This window comes from Microtus ochrogaster, unplaced genomic scaffold, assembly GCF_000317375.1.
Source record: "Microtus ochrogaster isolate Prairie Vole_2 unplaced genomic scaffold, MicOch1.0 UNK21, whole genome shotgun sequence".
Classification (NCBI taxonomy): Eukaryota; Metazoa; Chordata; class Mammalia; order Rodentia; family Cricetidae; genus Microtus; species Microtus ochrogaster.
This window is the reverse complement of record NW_004949119.1, coordinates 5078547-5103180: the sequence shown is the minus strand read 5'-3', so window position 1 is coordinate 5103180 and position 24634 is coordinate 5078547. Positions and strand designations below refer to the sequence as shown.

Genomic DNA, 24634 nt, shown 5'->3' with positions numbered 1-24634 from the left:
TATTGCTGGGGGTCGCCACACCATGAGGAACTGAATTAAAGGGTCACAGCATTGAGGTTGAGAATCACTGCTATAAGCTCTGGAAGCATGTGATATTTTCCTTCTGCTCTGTGGGCAATGATCACTGACATTTAAACCTCTGAGGCCCAAGAATTTGTTCCCCAGTGTCTGGCTTTTCTGGTAATGACAAGTGACAAACACATCCTGAGCTCCATGTCGGAGAGAGACCTGGCCTCCTTGACTGTGACATCTGGGTGCCTTCATTTTCCCATCTGTAGAATGAGAGTGTGGACTAGTAAGTGATGCCTAGACTTTTCCTGGGAGAGTCAATTAAACTTTAAAACACTGAGAGAATTTCACAGGGTTGCCAGCTTCTTATTTTGACAAGCAAAGGCCTAACAAAGAAACTGTCAAATGCCAGCTCTGCCATCATTGTCATTTTATTCAAAGGGCATGTTAATACCCAGCAAAGAAGTGATGGCATAATGTCAGAGAAAAGGACAGCTCTTCCCTGGAGAGAGCATCATCTGTCTTTCACTGGCTTTCTCCATTTAGTTATGCTGCCTTCTTCATTCCAGATAGCATCCTGGACAGTGTGATTCTGGGTTCCATGTGGCTCCTATGAAGCCAGAGCACCCGTGAGCTAACCTACAAAACCTACTATGCAGTGTGAGGTCCCATCAGGCCCAATTAGCTCCATCTCAGTGGTGTCACTGGGCTTACTTCCCTCTCTCCTTTTCTCACTCTTGACCATTTTCCTGTCTCTCTCTCTGGGACTTTGCTCTGGAGGCCTGGTGGCCAGTTGTCTAAGAGCTAAGAGAAGGTAGGACATGAGGAGGCTATGGCCTTTCTGAACCACTGGACAGACCCATTTAAAAAAATAATTTATTTTATGGGCATTGTTGTTTTGCTTGCATATTGTATGATGGTGTTGGATCCCATGGAACTGGAGTTACAGACAGTTGTGAGCTGCCCATGAGGGTACTGGGAATTGAACCTGGGTCCCTGGAAGAGCAGTCAGTGTTCTTAACTGCTGAGCAATCTCTCCAGCCTGTTAATAGACCCATTTAACACCTATAAGACCCCCTACTCCTCAGGACCTTCAGTTTTTCCATTATTTTACTCTCTTTGTTTCTGTGACAAAATATCCACCACAATCAACTAAGGAGGACAGGCTTTTCTGTCTCACAGTTCCGAGTCACAGCCCATCAGATGGGTATGTCACAGCAGCAGGTACGTGAAACAGCTGGTCACATCACATACTCAGGGAGGAAGCAGCAAGAGACAAGAAACCAAGGGTAGGATTATGTGAAGTGACTCAATTAAGGTTGCACAGTTCAGTAAAGTGCGCCCAACGATCAGGACTTTTGCAACTCAGACAAGATGGCCTGGCTGTCTCAAACCTCTTTCAGCCATTTTTTCATTTGTGGGGATTCTGCATCAGTCTCTTACGATTGCCTTGATTTTCAAGTCTGTAGCTCCTATGATGTTCATCTCCTTGTTCCTAAAGGTCATGCATGTTCCAAGGTCCCTGGCATCGTGACTCTGAGAGTCATCTTCATCTTTTTCAGAAAAGAAAACAGTTTTCTAGAGTTACATGGTTTCCTTGGGACAATGGACGTCCCCATAAATAAAATGCAACTCACAAGGAAAGGGGATTTGTGGGAAATGAGCTTCTGGCTCTGTAAGACCACTGTGCTTCATAGGGACCTACTTTGCACTTCGACTGCTCGTCTTTAATATGGGAAGAGTAGAGTGTCATTTGTGGTGTTGGTAATAGCATTCACGGTGACAGCACAAAGCATTCGGACCATTGTCTCCGTTACTAACCTAGCTGAACCTCCGACCCGGCTTCAGACCTGCCGCTGTGATTAGATGTGTGAGCTTGTCCTTCACCGGTGGTTTCCTGTTTAGCCAGTGTGGAGCTGTTCTCACCAGGTGGTGCTGAGGGGGTGGACCATGGGGCTGCCTTACAGACCGACAGTTCTGTCTGAATTCTGGCAGGTCAGCTGGCTGTCTTGGACATGCCAAAAGAGTCATAGATATCTGTTAATCTATTCCGGATCTCCAAGGCCCCAACAGCAAACTCGAAGCTGTCACTTTCCCCCCTTATTAAACTAATTGAAGGAGCTAGTCATCATAATTCTTGAAAAATACAAGTATTCATCACTAAAGCTTGAGGGATACTTTGTTAATTGCAAGTGCCACAGGCTGCTGTTTGAGAACATGTTTAATGCTTCATGTATCAGCCTGGAAGCCCCTATCTGAGGATGTTTCTCCAAATCCCTTTTCATACGTGTCTGACTATAGCCTAATTTAGGAGTCCATACTATGTTGTATTTTTAGAAACTGCCAAGTATAAGACAATCATGCCAGTATTATTGACAGAGAACACCTACCTGATTTTTTTTTCTGGCATATTGTGTCTATCTGGGCATCATGAAATAGAAAGAAAACCTGGCCTCTAAGACTAGATCAAACTTAAAGTTCAGCTTGGCTACTCCCAAGAATGGGCTCACTCTCTGATATAAATAACCACACAGGAAACTCCGCCTGCTATTTGAATAAGAATCTTCCAAGAGCCAGCTACTCCATGCTCCTTAGTGGACTAGGAGGGGCTTAGAGAGCTCTCTGTGAAAAGCTGCAAGGATCGCTGCCTTCCCTCCTTATGTCCCCAGCGAGGGAAATGACACTCAGTGGACAGGGCTGAGCCCGGAACAAATGCAACGAGGGATCCATCCATAGTCCAAGCTACAAGGTCAAGGTGGCTCAGCCCCAGACAAGACCCTTGGGGACTGCTCACACAGCTCCTCAGCTCCTCTTCTTTGATTCCGAGACACAAGAGGGTGAGGCGGAGATGTTGACCTTTTGCTAAAGGTCGCTTGGCCTTTCGTGACTGTCACCTTTGTCCCACCAGTCCTCTCAAGTACAGTGGCTCCCACAGAGCACACAGGTGTTTTGGAGAAAGTGTGCATCTGGTACCCCCGGACAGCACTGGTGGAAAAGCCTGAAACATGAGAGCTATGGTAGGGACACCTGGCCCTCCCTGGTGGTCTTCTGACTCCCAAACGATACGCTTCATCTGGGCTTGTTTTTTAAGCCTCTGTGGGCCAAATCTGTGAACAAGGTGCCCATCCCTGGAGCCATGGCCCAATAGTTAAAGAGAACACCAGCTGGATATTCAGGGTGGTCTCATACAGGGTCCCCAAGATCTGTGGCAATGGGTTTTTGTGCAGCCATAAATACATAGGACGGTCTGTGTAGCCAGGGAAAGGATGCACAATGACTTCCCAAGGGCAGACATGAGCTCTGCTTCCCTCCCTCACCAGCTCTGGCTGGGACCTGAGGACTCCTCTGCCACAGTTATCTCCTGCAGTGTCTACCTCCTCTCAGCCTTCCATTCACAGAACTCTGGCCACAAACACCCCAGCTGGCGGCACCCACATTATGCTTTACTTGCTTGAGCTGCTTTCGGTAATCTGCCTAATGCCCTAATATGCAGGATTACTGGTACCTGGGGAAATGCCTATGGTCTGCTGTCCCGCCGCTCAGGATGTTTGAAATACCATGGTGGGCTTCCTCTTCCATCACTAGCAGTGGGGTGGGCATGAAAGGAGCAGAGTTCTTCTGTTCGTAGGTCTGGGGAACCCTAGGGGCGCAAGACCAGGACGACGGTTTGCCATAGAGATGCTCCCTCTTGGGGGTGGGATATTTTGAGTTAATGATATTTCAGGGTTTTTAGGCTATTTCAGAATGTCATGGTCATTCTCATTAAATAAATATGAAACAGGCATATGGACATCTCAGACTCACCCCCTGCCAAACAAAAAACAACCAAATAAACAACCAAACAAAAAACAGCAAAAAAAAAAAAAATCCCTGTATTCACTTAAGAGCAAGTGGCACAGAACCTTGATAGGATGAACCATTCAAAGACTCTTTGATGAGATTGTCACAGAGCCTGGGCCTGCGTCCTCTGTTCTCCCTGCATCGTCCTCTGTGGTCCCTCACAGAGACTGCGCCTCCTAGGTCAAAGAACTCTGGGTTTGGACTTAGTACTTCTTGTTACCCTGGTGAGGACTCTGTCCAGAGAAACCACTAAGTCTGACACTGCCTGCACAGGCCTCCCAAGGTCAGGTCCAGTTCTGCACCTGTCACGATTCCTCTGGCAAGACAGAAGGCCCTTGAGCTGTGTGTCCAGCTGAGGGCATCTGTGTGCAGGTTCCTGACTCAGCTTGACAGATGGGGAGGAGACCAGAGGAAGGCAGGGGCATGGCTAGGAGCAATAAAGAAGGCCGATGCAGCAATAAACTCAGAGCGGGGATGGAAAATGAGGAAAGGATATCCAAGTCTCCTGGTCCTGCCTGCTACAAGGGCTCTCTGGAGTGAAGCATCTGCTCCATCCATTAGTCCCAGGGCCCCGAGGAGAGGCTCCAGCTTACGATTCCCCAGGATGGGGGCTGCCTCGAGCCCCTTGGATGGTCCAGAGGGAGAAGGACAAGTGGTTCTCCTTCAGATCATAGCCTCACCCAAGTACCTCAGGCTATGTAGGACCCAGCCAGGGACAGGCCTAGCACACCGAAGCCCTGGCCAGAGAGCAGCTCGGCCTCTGTGGATGTGAAGGACAAGGGATAAAGTCAGATCTTCTGCATGGAGAATGTCAGCTCTCAGCAGGAGGGCTGCCTAGCCTGTCAGTGCCCATGTTCATTTCCAGTTCAACATTTGATGCCTTAAAGTAGGGTTTTGTAGTGGTTCTTAGAGCACAAAGGATGGTGTTCTTCTGACCTTGGTTTAGCCAAGGTCCTGAGGTATAAAGACCTTGAGGAAGGTCCCCTGTGGAGCGTGCAGTGCCAGAAGCTGGTGCAGTGCACACTCATAATGTTGACAGACCTTAACCGTGTCAGTCACCCTCCTATTAATTCCTTTCTACCACTCCCCTGCCCCTGGGATGGCAGGACAGATTTGTGCCATGCCCCCCCCCCTTTTGTTGTCAGTCAGTGGGGTTTAAATTCTGCCAGTTGTCTTCTTGGGCCAGCTGCTTAGAGCTGTATCTGTTAAATGAGGACATTAGCACCTACCTCATAGGACTGCTGCGATCGTGCTCATAATGGCAGCCAGTGTTGTTGAGGCGGAGCTCTTTGCTAATATAATCTAGATCCTGCGCTGCAGCTCTCTTCCTTGGCCCTCCTCCCTCACCTACCTCTTCCTCTTAGGTTCTCCCTTTCTTCCATTCTCTCTACTTCTCTTCCTCCTTCCCAGTCCCTTTCCTCTTCTCTCTCCCTTTCCCTTCCTTCCTCTCACCCTTTCTCTTTCCTCCTTGTTTCCCTCCTGCCTTTCTCTCTTTCCTTTCTATCCTGCTCCCTCTTCGTCCCCTTTCCTACTCTTCTCTTCTATCTTCCTGTCCCTCTCCCTTCTCCTTCCCAGCTTTTCTCTTCTTTCCCCCACTCCATTAAAATTGATTTGTTCTTACTGGAGCCTGTAGTGTTTAAATTGTAAAAAGCAACAGCGGTCTGCACTGTGGGGTTTCATTCACTATAGTGATCAAAGTGCATAGGTTTCCAGGTGGCCATGAACATCCTACCTGCACAGATTTATTTCCAGTGTGGTGGTCAGGAAAGGATTCAGGCATCAGGCAAGGGTCTGAACCGACACCTGGAGACCAGTGTGTGGATACTGGGGCCAAGAGAGCAACCAGTTACAGTAGCCTCTAAATAGAAGTAGCCCAGGAAGGTCCCGGAGCACAAGGAATCCCGCGCGGCTGCAATGACATTCTGATGACAGAGAGTAGTGGGGCCGATTGGATAGTTGGCACAGTGTGACATGACTTCTCTGCAGAAAGGAAAGGGCAGCTTCAGAAGGGTGTTGGTGAGGGCGACAAAGTGAGTCTATATTCTCCTTTCCAGATGACCATGGCCTAAGTGACTCTTCAGGCAGGGGACGAAGGACCAGGAACCAAAGCCTGAGGTGTAATCAAACCCATTTCAGGCTCGCAGCTCCCTCCTGGGGTGGGCCTCTTCAGTCCCTTGGACCAGCTGGCTCCCCACCTCAACTTACCTGCTGAGGTGTGGTGCCTAAGGTGACCTTGGCCCCTGACTGTGCCACACGGGTCTGTGTGCTCGTCCTGGTCAGGGAGAGAGCCTGAGCAGGCAGGGGCAGGAGAGGTGTGACAGCTGCTTGCACCCTGCCAGGGGGTTTTTCTAGCACAAGGCTTCTGTCTGGACTTGTCATTGCAACATCTCTGTGGTAAGAAAAGAAAGGGCCCTGACTGTGCCTTCTGCAGCAAGATAGAGTTAAACACACCAGCTTTGTGTTCCGAGAAGCTGCTGCTGGCTTTGGGGTGTGAGTCTCCTCCCCTAGAGCAGCCCCAGTTCTTACCAGTACTGGAGGATAAGGGTGCCTCACTGTCCTGCTTACCAAACAGTGGTGTCTGGGGGACTGCTCTGCTCTGTGTGACCAGGGCCTCTGCAAGAGCCACTGGGCAGGACAGGTGGAATACACCATTTACAGAATAGCATACAAGGGTTTGGGGACATGAAATAATTTACCTAAAGCCACCCCCAAGAACTGATCTTGGACTTCAGCCTCTGGACTTCAGCATCTCTCTTCTCAAGGCTCTTTGTCCTGACTCGGTGCACTGGGACCTCACTGGGCTAGCCTGGGTGAGAGCCACGCGGGCGAGTTCATAGCCCTTTGTTTCTTGTCTGTGTAGCCAGGAAGAGGGACAGTATCCTAAGAAGTTGCCAAGCCCCTTTCTTTTTTAGTGTTTCTTTACAAAAATTAGCATACAAAAGCAATAGGTTCCACCATGGCGTTTACATTTATGTATTTGTACATAGGCTTCTTTTCCATTTCCCCTTCATACTGGTTCCCTTCTTCCCCTCAAATTGTCCTTCTCCTTTCATGGTGTGTGTGTGTGTGTGTGTGTGTGTGTGTGTGTGTGTGTGTGTGTGTGTGTGTTTGTGTGTATTCAAATCTAGATCTTATACATGAGAGAAAATATAGTATTTGTTTTTGTGAGTCTGGCTTCTATGCTTAACATTCTGAGGCGTATTCCTAAGTTGCATTGCTGTTTGGTAGCAATTCTCAAATTCCCAACAGATGGTCTGTATGCTGACCACCGGTGACTGGGGTCCAATCAGGCCATTGGCCACAGGTGACGTCATGGTGGGAACAAGATGAAAAGGAATAAAGAGAAGGTAGGAAAGGGCCACTAGGGTGTGTGGTGGTGGTGGTGGGAGGTGGGTACTGAGTGTGTTCTGCTCTCCAGTGTCCTCCAGCTTCCTATGCCTATTGCCTGGCTCGGAAACTTTCTCTAAACATAGCCTCTATCACCAAGGCCAGATGCAAGCCCAGTATACAGCTGTGCCTGGCCAAGGGGTGCAGGCAGCGTCAGGGATAGATAGGGATGTGTGCCTCTTTATTCAGGAATCCTCCCAGGGTGGATACTGGGGCTTTGCTTCTCTGTCTCTTTTACATGTCCCTTTCTCCTTCCCTAAACATCTTTCCCTCTATGTCTGTGCATTTTGTCTGGTCCCCCTGAGACTGTAGCCGTATAGTCAGAAGTCTGCAGAGACTGTCTCCCTTGGGGGTCAGGGAGAGGGTCATATGGTGATTTTCTGGCCAATACCAGGTTCACCCTTTCTGGAGAGTGTTCGAATCCTTTGTAGGAAAGTGGGAAGCTTGGGTTAGCTGGGCAGGAGCTTTGCCATTCAGGAACTGCATCTCGCCTCTGAGGCACTGTGCCATGGAATGCAGAAGGAAGAATGAAGTCCTGTGACCCAGAAACTGCCTCGCTCTGGCCTGTCTCTCCTCCTTGGAAGGGAGCAGTTGGTGTAATGGAGCTGGAGGTCAGGGTGCATCTAAGAGAACACTTGGTCTGATCCCCCTAGTATGGGAGTTCCTCCCTGACTGTCATGGACGAAGTCCCACCCTCTTGCTGGACCCAGGCAGCAATAGAAGTGCCTGGTCCTGAGAGCCAGTTGCCCAGCCAGAGGGTACTATCATGCAGAAGTCACCTGTTTTCTGTTCTCTTGTCACTCATGGAGGCTCATGTTGGACCGGTGGCCTTTCCAGGGCCCAGAGGCTGAAACGGCATCGGAGGCAGCTGTGGCAGTTGTGGTTTGAACCGAGCACCGCATGAACCACTATGCCTCACACCTTCCCAGAGATGGGCGCTTCTCCTTGCTTCGCACAGAGGAGTTATGAACGTGACCCATGGGAGTAGAGGGCACCCATGTCCTAGTGGGCTCTCTGCTGTCCCAGGTGACAGCTCTCAGTTACTGGAGTTTTAAAATGGCCTGTGAAATCCCACTGATCTGCTGGACTTCTTAGAGAGCGTAAGAAAGCATGGAAAACTTTTACGTTCTAGCTGCTGAAATCCAATTCTGGCTCCATAGATGGAAACCCTGCTGCTTTAATAAGCTCTAACTGAACACCCCTTACCTCCTGCATGCCTTCAACAGGGCCCCTCCAGGTCCCACCCACTTTCCTCCGGCGTAACATTAGTAGAGTCTTGCAGGTCTTTGCCTTTCGGGCACAGAAACCCCTAGCACCTGGCAGGCTGGCACAGGGCTTGATGTAGCTCCCTGTTTCTGTGGCCCCTCCCCCAGTCCTGCCTCCCACACGTGGTAATTAAGCTCACAACATCTAGTATAAGCAAATAATAACAAGGGCATTATCTCCGTTAGTTTGTGTTTTTCCCTGCCTATCATAAAGCAATTAAAATAATGAATGCCTTGTAAAACAATAGGTAAGAGGGTTGGAGGAATAGCATACTATGCACTGTGTACCTCTTACGCTGTGAATTATAGATGCATTAAAACCATGGGGGCTGCAGGGAACTCCTGCCTCTGGGCCTTTCCCATGCTGAAAAGTGTCTGTCCTTTGAGGCAGCAGGCTCAAGCAGCAGGAAATTGGGCCTCCTGGTGGCCAGAGCCCGTTTGTCTGCTGTTATGTGTAGCACAGTTGGTAGTCTGCTTGCCTAGAGTGCTCTAAGTCCTGAGTTTGATTTCTAGTCTGGCATGAACTAGAAGTGGTAGTATACCTCTAATCTCAGGAGCTTGGAAGTTCAAGGTCATCCTTGTCTACAGATCTAGTTTGAGGCACTTGAAGCTACTCAAGACCCTGTCTCAAAAACAGCCAAATAGAAGCCAACACAAGAATGCTGGGTTGAAAGTCTATCTTCCTTCAGCCCTCACCATTCACAGGTCAGTTCTGAAAGTAGCAGTTGTGCTGGAGTTAAGGTCTGTGGTCTGTTTTGGATGGACAAGGCCTATGGTTCCCTAGGTTGACCTCAGGTGTTGACCACCAGGTAAATCTGCAGTTTCTAGAGTGGATCTGACACCCTGAGTAATTTAGTGTACCTTGTGCTTTGATGTTGGTGCTGACTCAAAACTGAACCACCACATTCAGAGTGAGTGTACAATGTGAGGCAGGGGTAGGCCTTCTGGACTTAGTAACCGAGTCTGCTACGTGCCATTGGGCATCGTGTAGTTCCACAGAGCAAACAATATTTTCCCCCATCTCACAGGGTAGTCTCTGAAGTTGAGACAGGGCTAGATTTCAGTTTTGAATATGCACCTTGATTACCATGGCTGCCAAGGATCACATCCTATCTTCCTGGATCTCAGCCCCAGGACCAGAGCTAGGAGGCCAATAAGACTAGCCTAGTAGGTTTGAGAGGCAGATATTACACAAATCAGCAGATGGTCTGAGGCCTCCCCCTCCCAGGCTCCCACTGTGGGTGTTCCAGCTCCTACAGCTTCAAACACTGGGGGCTAAAATACCATGGGCATTCAGTCCTACAGCCCAGCTTCTCAGCCCTACTCTATCTGAGCCAGGGTTGGCCAGTGAGAGAGGAGCAGGCATCGGGAACCTCTGCAAACCCACTCTTCTGCTTCCCTGTTCTCACTGGGCCCACCCTTCTCCTTCGGGAGGTTTCCACCTCTGATTTCATTCCCACTTCCCAGTCTCACTTCAGGCCAAAACACAATGATCCCCAGTGTTTTTCTCTTTGTAAATTGATACCAGGATTATAAATGATGAGTATAATTTACTCACATATTTTTCTATCTCCATCCACACTAATAATCTCAGTGGGTGTTTGAGCATGGGTCTAGTTAAATTTGATTTAGATGAATGATGAGCCTTTATTGTATGTAAAAGCCATGCATTTTTGGACATATTTATAAAGGTATTTGTTTATCTAAAATTCAAATTGGGCTGAGAAGCCTATATTTCATCTGGTATCCGAAACCCAGGCTCTGGAGGTGACAATGAACAGATACTCAGATTTCTTTGTATCCATTCATTCAAAGTTTTGATTGCTTTTTTGTTGTAGTTTTTGGTTTGTGTGCTTGGACTCTGTGGCCCAGGCTAGTTTTTAACTTGTGGACAATCCTCTTGCCTAGGCCTCCTGAGATTATAGGTGTGTACCGCCATGCCTAGCTTCATCAATGTTTATTGTGCTAGCTTTGTGCTTAAGACTGTGTTAGGTATAGGAGCTGACAGCAGTGTTGGATTAGGAGTGGTAAATGAAATAAGTAAGTGAATTATAGAGTATATTATTGTTATGGGAAACAACAAAGCAAAGCAGTTGGCATGACGTTTTCAGAGAATAGTGAGAAAGACTTTATTGGGAAGTGGGGAGGGTATGAGTGAAAAATCTAAGGAGACAGAGGCCAGGATGGGAGCATCCTGGCCTCGGGACACATTGTGTGCAAAGGTGGGGTTTGGAGATCTGAGGCCTTCTTTCTTCAAGCATATTTCAAGTTCTGAAGGGGGAGTTTACTATCTCTTGTAACTCAGGGATCTGGACTGTAGGCACCGCTGGACCAGGCATTCAGATGCAGACATTGGTATTCCATCACATCTTTCTTCCATGCTGTCTTCCTTTTCAGGGATGGATCCCGTCCCCTACCTGTTTCAGCAAATGTACTATGCTTGCGCCATATTGCCTTGACAGAGATCATCTGCCTATCCCTGGCCCAAGAGGGTCTTTCCAGGGGTCTTGCCCAAATGCCCGATCCAACAGTCTGTATTGCTAGAACCATTGTGGGTCCATCATGAGTCCCCCTTGAATGCCATAGACAGGAGAAAAGATGGGAAATTGGTAAAGAGAAATGGGGTTGGCACTATGAAGGTATAATGACTTGTGCGGAGACAATTTTGTGCTGACTGCACCCCCTCTTTAACCCTCTGTGACCAGGGGCAGGTTTGTTGCTTTGCCTTTAAAGAGGTCAGAGAAAATGCCAGTATTCTTTCCGTTCCAAGAGTATTCTAAAAGGAAATTTCAAAAGGGATCCTTTGTGTGCCAGAGCGTGCCTGTGGAGGTCAGAGGGCCTCCTTGGGTGCCAGTCCTGTCTGTCCACCTTGTTTGAGACAGGACACCTCTTTTGCTGGTCTCTATTGTGTCTGCTGCCAGGCTTGTTGACCCGTGTGTCATGTGTTTCTGGAGCTCTTCCTGTCCCTGCCTTGCATCTCTATGTAAGAGTGTTGGAGTCACAGATGCGCTCTGCTGTGCCCAGCTCTTACATAGGTTTGAGGGATTTAAACTCACATCCCCCAGCTGCACGGAAAGTGCTTTAGCCATTAAGCAACCTCCACAGCTTGATTTTTTAAGCCAAACTAAAGAAAATAAAATCCTTAACCATCTCTCCTCCCCAACCTTTATCTTTAAGTCACATTCCCTCATCTGGGAACCCCTTTGGCTTCTGACTCTGTATAGGTGAACATCTTATTTAAATCTGGTTGTTTCCTATTGACTCAACTCTGATTCTCTCTGTTGCCAGGAGGCCCAGAAGATAAATAATGGCTCCAGCCAGGCAGATGGTACCCTCAAACCAGTGGACGAAAAAGAGGAGGTGGTGGCAGCCGAGGTCGGCTGGATGACTTCCGTGAAGGACTGGGCAGGGGTGATGATATCTGCCCAGACACTGACAGGCAGAGTTCTGGTGAGTCCTTGGCCCCTCTCATATGAGGTGGTCTTGCATCCGGGAAAGGGGTTTGCTTGGGAGGAGTGATGATGCTCTGAGTTTTCTCGAGGCCAAGTTGGATGAGTGGCCACTGCTCCCCTGAGATCATGGATCAGCATGGTACTCTTTACATGTGTCCAAGTTTATCATATTATGGGGGCGTCTGCAGCAAGTGAGCCAGTATCATACTTTCACAACCTGCCTGGGGGGTGAACTGAACTGTCTCTGTCAGTAAAACAGATGTACACATACATGAACAAAAACACGTGTGCACACAAACACTATACCTGTACTATCTCAGCATAAATGATGGGGCATAGTAACACAAACCAGAAATATGTTTAGAGCTTGTTAATCCAGGATCTAGGAGTCTCTCTATCCTTACCACACCCTGTCTGAGAGAGAGCAGGAGGAGATGGAGGGTGTTGTCCTGTACAAGTTACTACGATCCTCTAGCAGTCTGCTTGGGTGCAGTGTCTTCATCTGCACTGTGTCAACTAGCTCATGCAGTGCTCATATGGAGACTATGAGCAGTTCCTGTATGTGTGTGTGATATAGCATATATGTGGTGAGTGTATTATAGTGTGCATGTGTGTGTTATAGTATATATGTAGTGAGTGTATTTTAGTTTGTATGTGTGTGTTATAAGCAGGATTGTGATGTCTCCATCACTTTTCAGGGAATAGAAGGTTGTAGGAGTTACCATTGTCTCAGTGCAGAGTAGGGAAGAACTGGGCAGATGGGGACTGTTGTCCACTTCTGCCAACCCTCTGCCTGCTTTAGGTGGGCTCCTTTCTTATCGCAGCACTGACTGGTGGCTTTCTTGGGCTGCTCTGGGTCAGGAGTTGCCTGATGATGTGTTCGGGTGACTTATCCCAGTGGCTCTGACACATGTTTTGTGCAGGTCACCCTTCCTGGGCTTGAAGTGGGGGTTCCGTCAAGAGTAGGGACCTCATCTGCCATTGGATCAAAGATAAAGCTAGGACTTGGGGTTTTACACATGGTTCCCCAGAAGCTGCTTCTCCAGTGAGGAGGTGATGAGAGTCTCACTTACTCAAATCCTTCCTGGCAGTGTGTGGGATAGATGCCTCACGCACCACTGGAGGGAGAGGGGAAGGCACTGTGTGCCCTGCTTAAGGAACTCAAGGGACTAGCCAAATAATCTGGTAGGAGAACAGGACCCTGGAATCCAAGGGACCTTCTGTGAGCTCAGGCCATAAAGTCATGTTGGTGTTAGCTGAAGGCTAAGTTCAAAAGAGAGGGAATGGAAGCTGACCCTTTGGAGGACAGAGAAGCTGACAAGGTCAGTTGCTACAAGAAAGAAGACAGGGGGACTGCTGGGTCCTTTGTGAACCAGGAGAGGGGCTGATGAGCACTTGCGGGTGGTTTGCTGCTGGATGTGGGAACCACTGTCATCTATTTCCTCTTCTCATTCTGTAAGGAAGATTTCTGTCGCTCTTTCACATTGGGTTATGAGTAGATTTTGTTCTAGAGACAACTGGGGTTGGGTTCTGGGTCTGGGTATGCTTGGGTGACAAGAGTGAGGTCATGCCTTCCACACATATGGTGGCAGTTCTACTTGGTCATGAGAATGATCTATGAAAGTCATGCTTTCAACTTTGAATGAGTGAGTTTTAAATATATAGCAAGCTAAAGTATAGGAGAAATAGCATGCAGTGTGTACATATCAAAAGGCCATTAGACTGGAATACAAAGCATGCAACAGAGATGGACTGGGCAAGTTGAGACACTCATAATTCCCAAAGGCTGAACTTCCCGCTTCTCTTTCCCACTGCAGGCACTTTAATATCATGGGGTGAACCGTAGTAGCATCTACTGGAAGTAGTTTCCCTTTTAGTTGTTCTCAAGACTACAATGCTTTTACTCTTGGCCTGTTTTACCCTCCTCATCACAGAGTTTGGGGGCTGGCAGCTTATCACAGAAGAGGGGTCTTGAGGACACTTTGAGACAAGCATGCTTGGGTCTGAGACAGTCCATTCTCAGTGAACTCCTATGGCACTCGATGGTTTACCAGGAGAACATACATTCCTCTTGCTATGGCAGACACAGTGTGGCAGGGTTGGTATGGATGTTATAGCTGTTTCTGTTCAGGGCCATTACAGCCAGTGCCAGTGTGCTTCATCAGAACGAGCTGAGGGGTCCTAGCATCAACTCTGGGCCAGAGGTTTTGTCTGATGAGGTGGGAAACAAACACAGGCACTGATTGGTGGTAGAATTCTTGCTTAGGCCCTGGGTTCAATGACAAGTACCAAAAAAAAAAAAAATAGAAAAAGGCTAAATGTGGTGGTGCCTTCCAGGCCTTGGGAGGCTGAGGCGGGAGGATCATGGGCTCAAGGAAAGCCTGTGTTACATAGCAATATGCTGTGTTAGAAACAAACAAACAAACAAACAAACAAACAAACAAAATCTGACCAGAGGAAAAAAGGGAATTCTTGGTGGGTCAGCTAAGAAGAGTGCCTAAGACAGAACACATTTGAGGGTTAACTAGACATCCCCATTTAGTTTCCATTTTCAAAAGTGAATTAGCATCTTAAAAGCCAAAGGGAGGAAATAACGTCATTAAGGAAAGCAAGCTGTGGGAGCAGAACATAGTGCATTATGGGACTCTGGATGGTTGTCCAACGAGGCCGAGGGCCAAGAACACCAAGGCATTGGGCTCAAAGAAAGCCTAGAAGGTTGACTGAAGACAGCTTGTCTGGCCTGAAAATACCAAGTTAACGAATATGGGCAAACTTTGTAGGACAAGGATATTTTGAGAGTGGGGTGCTAACACTGGTGTTGTATAGCTACCTGGGAGGGGGTGGCTACTCAGAGGGGGAAACAAGCTGAGAGATCCTGAGACAACTTAGAGCGGTGAGTTTACTCCAGTGACAGCACAAGATGAAAAGACAAGGCCTGAAGTATAAACAGGTCAAGAGGTCAGGGAGGTTGATATGCCTGGGAGTATACAACTGGGGTGCGTAGGGCCAACCACTCCCCAGACCACTGCCCTGCTCTCCATGTACCATCAGTAATACCATGGAGAGCATGCTGTGAGCCCTGCAGGCACTGCGTCAGCCCTGTTCCTTTGCTTCAGGTGGAAAGGCATGGACCCAGCCATTCTGTTCAGTCACATATCCTGCATAGCTGTTGGATTGCAGTGTTCCAGTTTCATTCCCGTTGATATGAGAAAACATCCTGACAACTTAGTGGGGAAAGGGTTTAGCTCATAATTTTATGTGGCAGTTCACCATGTGGGAAAGTCTAGGTGGCAGGAACTTGAGGGAGCTGTTCACATCCACAGGCAAGACTAGAAAATCAACAAATGCACCCTGCCCACCCATTTGCTTCCTTACATTCAGTTTCTCCTTTTAGGCATTTCGGGAACCCCTGCCTAGGGGATGGTATTGCCCACAGTGGGCAAGTCTTCCCATATCATTTAGTGAAGGCAATCCCCGCAGACATATCCACAGGCCAAATCAAAGTAGACAATCCTTCCCTGACACTCTGCTCATGTGATTCGATGTTGTGTCAAGTTGACAAAACTAATCAGTAAACCAGCTCTCACCACAAGGAAGCCAGCTAATCTTACCAAAGAATCCATCTCTCCCTCACCCTGAGCAAAATCAAGCCTCAAGGAGGGATTTTGGTTGGCAGACAGGAAGCAAAGCAGCTGTCAGTGGCAGCTGGGTAGCCACATGGACTCTACATACTCAACTTAAGTGTTCCCACGTAAGGACAGTGCCTCTTCTAAGTCACTACCAGATGTTACTCTGGCTGTGACAATCTAACACTACTGTTTTAGTGAACTAGGTCCGAGGACCTGAGTCCCGATCCCCCTAACTCTCACAGGTAGCAGCAGTTCAGCCTGAGCCTTTTTGCCTAGAGCTACCTACGGTGTCAACTGGTCTCCTTAGAGAAAGTCCTGCCAGGGTGTTGGGTCCCCTTGAAGCGAGGGATCCCTCCAACACAGAGCAGTGTCTAAGAGTTGTTTGAGCCTCACTCTGCACAGAACACAGGTTTTACGCTGAAATAGCAGCACACAGGATGAAGCTGCCATGCCTGTTCTGAGTCCAATGCTGTGTTTGTCTTGAGCTATCCAGATGTTTATCTCTGCAACAGTGGGACCAAACCAATACCAGACACCAGCTGTTGAGTTTCCTCTTTCAATTTTTAATTTGTTTCCCTTGATGCATGCTCAGGAGCTTGGCCTCCACATCTGAATCTCTCTCACTTGCCTGTTGAAACTCCTAAGACTGGAATGTGATGGGTGAGGTTCAGCTGGCAAACGATTGGCTAGGTAGCCCAGATTATCTGTACCATCTGACCTTGGTGGCAAAGCACCGTGTTTGACAAATGGTAATTTCTTACCAGCTCTGGCTGTGTACGATATACAGGCATAAAACAATGAGCAAGAAAACCCCGAGTGTGAGTTAGTCATACTGTTGGATTAGGTGTGTAATTGTACAGCTCCATCCCTGTCACAAATGGTCAGCACCATTCACCAGGGGCCTCAGCACCAAAGTGATGATTTCCTGGACCCTAAGGTTCCAAGTCTTAGACTGACCTTTGCCCAATCTCTCTCCTTAAAACCAGGCTTTCTGGTCCCAAATCAGCAAGAGTGGGGGGACAGAGCCCTCCTCTGAAACAGGCCTGAGCCATACTAAACTGGAGGGATGCCAGGTGGACGAGAGTTATTGCTTTCTTTGTTTCATTTTTTTTTAAATTCAAGAATACTTATTTTCTTAAAAAGTTTTTAATTAAAAACACTATGGTGTGTGTGTGTGAGAGAGAGACAGAGACAGAGACAGAGAGAGAGACAGAGAGACAGAGACAGAGAGAGAGAGAAGCTATGAATATTGGAACTGTGTGCCTATGTTTATAGAGGTGGATATAGAGTCCAGAGCAAGACTCCCATTGTTTTTCTCCATAGCTCTGTCATATTGCCCTGAGACAGGGACTCTCTAAATTGGGAACTCATGGCTTGGCTAGGCTGTCTGATCAGGGAGCTCCTGTGATATGCCTGCCACTGTTCCCACCCTACCATGCTGGGGTTACCAAAATGTGTAGCTATGCCTGAATTTCTACTGGATGCTAGGAATTCGAACTCAGGTCCTTGTGCCAACACCATACATGCTCTTAACCACCGAGCCATCTCCCTAGCCTCCAAATTAAAGACTGTGAAAATAAAAATCTGTCCCCTCTGTCTTCACATTCATCATCCATGGATTCCATCTATCACCTATCAAACTATTGAGACACAGCTGCAGCTCATGGAACATGTGTGGCCTCTTTTATGTCGTCTCTGGTAAACTCAGTGGAGCAGTTATTTCCGTCGCATTTACATAGTGTGAAGTATTACAAGTAATGAAGGGATAGTTTCGAGCCTATGGGAGGGTGTGCGGAGGCTCTCTACAAAGTACTACGCCATTTATGTAAGGCCTGTGCATCTTCAGATTTGGTACCCACGGGGAAGCAGTCTCCCACAGATGCTGATGGACAGTCGTAGAGGAGTACATGCTTATTTTAGAATTCTGGAACATGTTGGAAGAATCACTAACAATTTCCATTTTAGGATTTGGAGTTGTCCCACGCTCAGTGATACTTCAACGCAGAGGAAGATGTCTTCAGGATTCTTTTCAAATGTTTGGGCATTGCTGAAGACTGTGTTGCTTACATTTCACCTTGTATACTGAAGGCACACACTCTTGTAGAAACTAAATTAGCCGCTTTCACTAGAGATCACCTGTCAGTTCACAACATGATTATTCTAAATTGGGAAAGGAGTTGTGTCTCTTTCTGGTGGCTACTGTAAGCCAAGGTTGTCTGGCCCATGTGAACATAGAGAATCAGGTTTGAATTCTATGTGGGATCTCCCCCCATTTTCTTTGTTTCTATTTTCTTTCTCCCTCTCTGTCTCAAATGTTTTACTTTCCATTTGATTGTGTGTGTGTGTGTGTGTGTGTGTGTACACTGGTAAGTGTTCCATACATTTTTGTGAGCCAGATTAAACCCCTGTAAAGGCTAAAGTGATATGCAATGACAGGGATGGGGCAAGAAATGCTTAGAACAGTTTTTGCTTGGTTGATTTTACTTTTTAGACTCATCAACCTAAAATCAATATAGATATTTTAGTTCAAGGTTGGTAAATGTTCACGTTGTGAACATGTTAGGCTTTGTGGACTGTGCAGATTCTGTCATAACTACTTCTACCACTTTGGTTCAAAAGCAGCCACAAACATCCACAATGTAACTATATTCCAGTAAAACTTTGTTGACAGAAGCAGGTGGTGAGCCAGATTTCTTTTCTTTCACAAGCTACAGATCATCCCCTTAGTTTATAAAGAAATCAGGGGGTAGGGAATGAGAGTCTTGTAGAACAAGAGCGAGGCAGTATGAGAGAACCTATTTACAAGGAAGAAGGGTGTAGTCGCAGAAAGACACAGGCACCCGTGCATATGAGCGCATGCATGTGCACACACACACAGACACACACACACAGACACACAGACACACACAGACACACACACAGACACACACACAGACACACACACACACCCTGCTGGCATCACCATCGACACTGTCATCATCTCCACAGATAGTTCATTTCTGAATAGCCACACTTCTATGTTGATCTCAGAGCAACTGTCTCTCTAGGAAATCTGTCTTGTAGCTAAAGATAACCTCACCTCAAGGTCTGAGCCATGTATGCGTTGCCTGGACTTCCTGTCAACTCTATGACAGATGCAGTGTTTTGTGACTCTCTTAAAAAGACTTTTTTTTCCCCAATATAGTAACCCCCTTCTTGGGCAAAGACAAAGTCCTTAGCATCATTCATTTGAGTTACTTTCCCCATTTGTTTATGCTACTGCACTTGAACGTTGCTCCAGGAAGCATGCAAATCTAATTCCACCATCTGAAAACATTTGCTGTTTACTTCAATGTCTAGGGGATGCTTTATCAATGCATGGAGAAACAAAATGCTAGTCTCACCCTTTATCTTTCTAAACAGGTCACATGGGTGGCATTTGACACATTATGTAAGCAGCCCAGATCATTTTATTCTTATGTTTGAGAGCTCAAGAGAAAATGCATACTTAGTGTGCCTTTCAAACAGAAGTGACCCCATTGGGTTCATGGGGTGACGTAGCTGTGCGGTCACTGTTAAGCTGTGTGAACCGGGCACTGGATCAGTGAAACTGAGGTGGGAGAGAATGTGTGTATAATGAATCTGCTATGTAGCATACACTGCTGTCCTTTGCACTGTTGGGGGACATGCTTCTCATGTGCATCCTCTCCTGTACTTTCTCAGTGGAGCGAGGTGGTGAATGTGCTATTCCTCACATGTATCCTTTTGTATTTTGGGCAAAGCTACATAAAATTGTCTCATCAACTGCCGTTATTCCATGGAGCAGAAATATTATAAACCCTGTGGGGTTGCATTCTGGATAGCGAACCATCCTGTTGCAAGTCAGCAGGTGTGATTGACATCAGCACTCCTGAAAGAGGCGTTGGCTCCAAAACTCACATAGCAATTGCCCACTAGACTTTCCATTGTGCCTCTTTAGTTAATCCTGTGTTTGTACTTGGTGTTAGTCAAAAAGTCAAAGATGATGTATTACATTTTTATGTCATTAAATAACTGTTTGGACCTTGGTGGAAGAAGTGCTGAGGTTATGACACTTGTTATTTGTGACCCAGTACCATTTATTCAAGTGGTCGATGAATGTCAGAGTGGCTGCACTGAGCAGCTCCCACTGCAGGGAGTGAGCTGCTTGTTGCTGGAGAGGTTCACAGTTTTATTTTGTGCACTACCACAGACAACTGGTCAAACTTAATCCTCAGTGCTTTAGTTAAGTGGCATTGAGTCCAAGAGATACTGCAGGATAAAAATGGCTCCCTGGGAATTCGAACAAACTTGATTTCTTATTTGATCTTTATCATGCATGCCAGCATATAGATGCTTACAGAAGCATCCGGAGCAGGAGAGTAAAACATTCTGTTTTTACACAAACTTCCAGCCTTTTTTTTTTAATTTAAAAAAGTCTATTCATTCATTTATTGTATTGTGGGGTCAGAGCATTCCATGGTACATGGTCTTAGTCAGGGTTTCTATTGCTGCAATAAAACACCATGACAAAAAGCAAGTTGGGAAGGAAAGGGTTTATCAACATACACTTTCATATTGCAATTCATCACCAAAGGATGTCAAGAGAGGGACACAAGCAGAGAAGGAACCTGGAGGCAGGAGCTGATGCAGAGGCCATGAAGGGGTGCTGCTTACTGGCTTGTTCCTCATGGCTTGCTCAGCCTGCTTTCAGCCCAGGGATGGCACCACCCACAATGAACTGGGCCCTCCCTCCATCAATCACCAATTTCAGAAAATGTCTTGCAGCTGGGTCTTACGGAGGCATTTTCTCCATTTAGGCTCCATCCTTTCTGGTGTCTCTAACTTGTATCAAGTTGACATAAAACCAGACAGCACAGCACACACGTTGAAGCCATAAGACAATTTGGAGTTAATTTTTTATTTCCCTGAATCATTTGGGTCCCTGAGATTGAACACAGATTGTCAAGCTTGATGACAAGCGCCCATAGAACCATTTCACTGGCACCAGAAGCTTCTATTCTTCTTTCCCTGTAGGACGTTTCTCCCATGACACAGGTGTGACAGTGCTGAACTTACCCATGGATCTGCAGGTTATAGAACATGCACCACAGTGGCTCACTGCCTTGTTTGCCTGGCTTAGGAGCAAAAGATAGTTTTTCACATTTTCAAATTTCTTTTTTTTAAAAAAATCTAAAGAATATTTTGTGACAAGTGAGAAGTATATGAAATTCAAATTTCATTGTGTACAAATTTTAATTGTTCTACAGACATGCTCATTCATTTACATAGTGTCTGCTTTTGTAACACAATCCAGTGAAGACTTGAGTAGCGCCCATAGAGTGCCAAACATCTCCAGCCTAAAACAATTCCTGTCTATCCTGGCAGTGAAAAGTTTGCCACCCTTTCTGAAACTGGTGAATTCTTCCTGAATGGCCAATGTGTCTGGTTCCCATGTTACCCACTGCACACGGTAGCAGATAGGACGTAGTAGTTCCTCACTTTCTGAACAACTCGCCTGTGTTACTGCCCTAAGCTCATCCCAGTCTGATGCAGAGTGTAGGAAAAGATGGAGGCCGGAGCCCAGTGGCCCCAAGCTACCAAGTTCTCTGTTGGGCTTAGCAGGCTTAGCCAAGGGACTGGACACATTCAACTTCAGAATGTTATAGCAAGGTCATTCCTTGCTCCTTTTCCCGTTTCTGCTCTCCTGCAGTCTGCTACCTCAGGCCCTTCTCCCTGGACATTCATGGTCCAGACTTTCCCTCTCCCTTACTCCTCGTGTGATGGATGCTCCTGATGCAGGTCTGTAGGGCAGGTACCTCAACCCGCTCTGGCTGCTGGCCTGTAGGCTAGCACTCAGTGTGCCCGGCTCCCCAGTGTGCCCTGTAAAAAGCTCAGCTGCTAATTTTACTAGCTGGCAAGTTGGCCTCTCTGGCCTCCGGGGAGCATTTGGGAGAATGAAGGATTGAGTCAGAAAGCAGACAGCTCTGGAGAGAGGAAGCTCCATGCTGGCCCAAGAATGTCCCCAGATGTTGCTCATGGTGCTGTTACTCCTCTACCTTGGGATGTCCAAGAGAAGGGTAGGAGGGGGGTACCTGCTTTCGTCTTCTCAACCGTTTACCTATCTCTGGAACCAGTCCTCCTGTGTTTATTAGTATTTACCAATGGAACTACTCCTCCCATCCTCTTTGGGCTGTAGGCTAGGAGTTCCACCCTTCAAGCAGGGATCTGCCTGGTGCCCTTCCATTCCTTAGCTCTTTGAGTCACTTTATCGGGTCATCAGAACATACCAGGAGGTGAGACAGAACACTTTGTAACAACACATCTCCTAAATTCTTGGCAAGGAGCAGCTATGGTGTGGTCCTTGGAATACAGAGGACCTCTGTGTATTTTTGCAGCTGGGGTTTCAGCCAGACCATACCATGCCTGTTCTACCTCTCCCCAGGGCTTTCATTCTGGGCCAATTGCTTCATCTTTTGAGGCCACAATTTCCTCATCTTGATGATGGGATAATGACAGACTCTGGGTCTTCCTGTTGTAGTGATAAGTTCATAAATACATGCCAGAATAGTGTCTCTATGTGGTTAGTTAGTAGTAAGCATTGGCTTTTATGGTTTGTCTTACCTTTCAGATCTGGCACCAGTTACAGTGGGCTGTCATGGAGCTTACAGAGGTGGGGAGGGGAGAAAAAAATCCTCTGGGGGAGGAGGAAGAGAGAGAGAGAGAAAGAGAGGGAGAGGGAGAGGGAGAGGGAGAGGGAGAGGGAGAGAGAGAGAGAGAGAGAGAGAGAGAGAGAGAATACTTGAGACCTCTCTGATTTTAACATTTTCTCAGAGGACCAATCTGCTCTGAGCAAGACTGCTGGAAGGTCTGGGCATCGCAAGCAGTCCCTGGTATGGGACTAGGCAGTCAGTGTTTGTTCTGTGCACACCCTTCATTTGGGTCCATTCAAGGTCTGGTCTTTCTGAGTCTGGACTGGCTCATGCCAGTCTGACTCACTGTTGTGAAGATGGCCAGGAAATTCTCACTGTACATACAGCCTCCCTGAATGGTTCAAGGGCCGGAGGCAGGGCTGTGCTCAGCTCCTTGGATTGATTGTGGGCATGTGTGTCACAGGAAACCCTGTGGCAGAATAACAGGTGAGTCCCATGGGCCCTCAGTGTGGTCTCCATGCCTAGTCTTCCCTGGAGGTAGTGTGATCCTGAGTGGGTAGATAGCTGATTTCAGACGGCTTCTCAGCACTGCACATAAGAAGATGTGCGTAACATTTTGTCAGGCAGTGGCCACAGACCCACTGAATGGACACAGGAAGGCATGGTACTTTGGCAGAAGAAAGCGTGAATGTAGATTCAGTTGAACACATGAGGCATGTCCTCAGGGATCTCTGTCCAACCTGTTAGACACCCCAGAGAAGAACCTCTTAGAATCAGCCACCATTCAATACAACAGACACCTATTGTTTCTTCCAGACCAGAAAACTCTACACAGCACAAAGGATGCGAAGCAGAAAGTAGGATGCTTGCTTTGGCTTGAATGCTATGGGGGAGGGAGCAGGGTTTTGAAATAGTTTAGTGACCCACTAGTCAGTCCCTGAGCAGACCTGGGAGCTTGATGTTTCTAATTCTAGTCTCAGGTCCCGTGAGTCCCCGCTGCTGGAACCCAGGGGCTGAGTTAATATGTTTATGACTAAAGTCAGCCAGCCTTCTGCCTGACTGACCGCCCCGCCTCCCTCCTTCCCAACAAGTGAGAGCTGGTGCCCCCTGGAGGCGTAGTAGGGAATGGGCAGTTCAGAGCTCACCCGTGATACAGGGCTGGCAATGTTTTCCCACCCCTCTCAAGCACGTTTAGCTGTGGCTATTTGTGAGAAAAGTCTCTTAGGGAGCTGTAATTCTCCTTAGAGCCTTCATTCCAGCTGTGAGAAAGTTTAGTAGGGATACTCAAAAATAGAGACCATGGTGGTGATGAAGTCGCTCACACTTGGGACCACATGCAAGCTGACGCTTCCAAGTTTAGTTTGTGAGGCTATGTTTAGGAGGAGGCAGACGGACTCGTGCCTGTGGGCCCTAAACACTCCAATCTGGAGGACTAGAAGCCCCATTTAGAGAGGCAGGGTCCAGAAAAAGGCATCTTCCAGAAAAGACAAGTTTAGGGGGAAGCGTCACCAACACAAAGCCACCGTTTGGACTCAGAATTTTTTATTATAAGAAATGTTCTTTCCTGTTTGGATAGAGAGGGAATGAGGGCTTGCCAGTTGTTTCTTGAGTCTGTCTTAAGGAATCAGACAAAGATAAACTTAAACGCACCCAAGCCTCTTAGGTACCAGGGCCCTCTTTTTGCCCATCCAGTTAATTTAGTTCATGAAATTAGCGTTGCACCGACATGGACAGCCTGGAGAGGGTGACGGTAGAAGTCTCTGAGTGGTAGCTTGGATCACAGTGGATAAGCCTGCAAAGGCACAGGTTTTAATTTAGCCTGGGCAATCCAAGGTTTCCTATACTATGTGCCTCCACCCTAGGCTAACAGCCTGTTGGGCCTTTCTTGTTTGTAAGAGACGAGCTAATCCATAAAGTAAATGGGCTAGTCCTGCCGACTCTTCCACAGGCATGGAAGCCCAAGTTCCAGCAGATTAACTAGAGAGCCAAGAGACGACCTTGGCCCTCTTCTCAGCCCTCTTTCCTTTTCATGTCTCCCACCCCACCCCTTTCTGTGACTGTGGCTAGAGCTACCCTTAAGAGAAGGAGGGAATTGCTCAGGGGAAGGAAAGAGGACAGGAAGTGCTCTTTCCCACCATAGCTGCCTACAGCTACAGCAATAATGGCCATATCGCATAAGGTTTGTATTTCAAGTGACAGCAGTCCCTGATCTCTGACTGCTATCAAAACCTGCTGCATCTGTTGGCCTGTGAACTTTGTGACATGGGGATTAAAAGACCCCAGAGAGAGGTTCTGACCCCTTCCTTGCTTCTGGAGAGTGGCATGGATGTGATGAATTTTTGGGAGTATATGTTGAACCCATCTAACAAGCTGGACACTCAGAGAGCCATCTATACCTAGGC

At 47.4% G+C, this 24634-nt stretch overlaps 1 protein-coding gene across 17 annotated transcripts in view; it reads left to right on the top strand.

Moving 5' to 3' along the window:
* Kcnma1 (potassium calcium-activated channel subfamily M alpha 1) overlaps positions 1-24634 on the top strand; it is a 738489-nt gene that overhangs the window by 192243 nt on the left and 521612 nt on the right. For 16 of the 17 annotated variants that reach the window (XM_026789548.1, XM_026789554.1, XM_005367704.3 and 13 more), the window contains exon 2: positions 11790-11951. In XM_026789548.1, coding sequence (XP_026645349.1) covers positions 11790-11951 — 162 coding nt within the window. Of the gene's footprint in view, positions 1-11789; positions 11952-17547; positions 17860-24634 lie in introns of those variants that run through there. The other variant, XM_026789553.1, reaches the window with a different exon arrangement.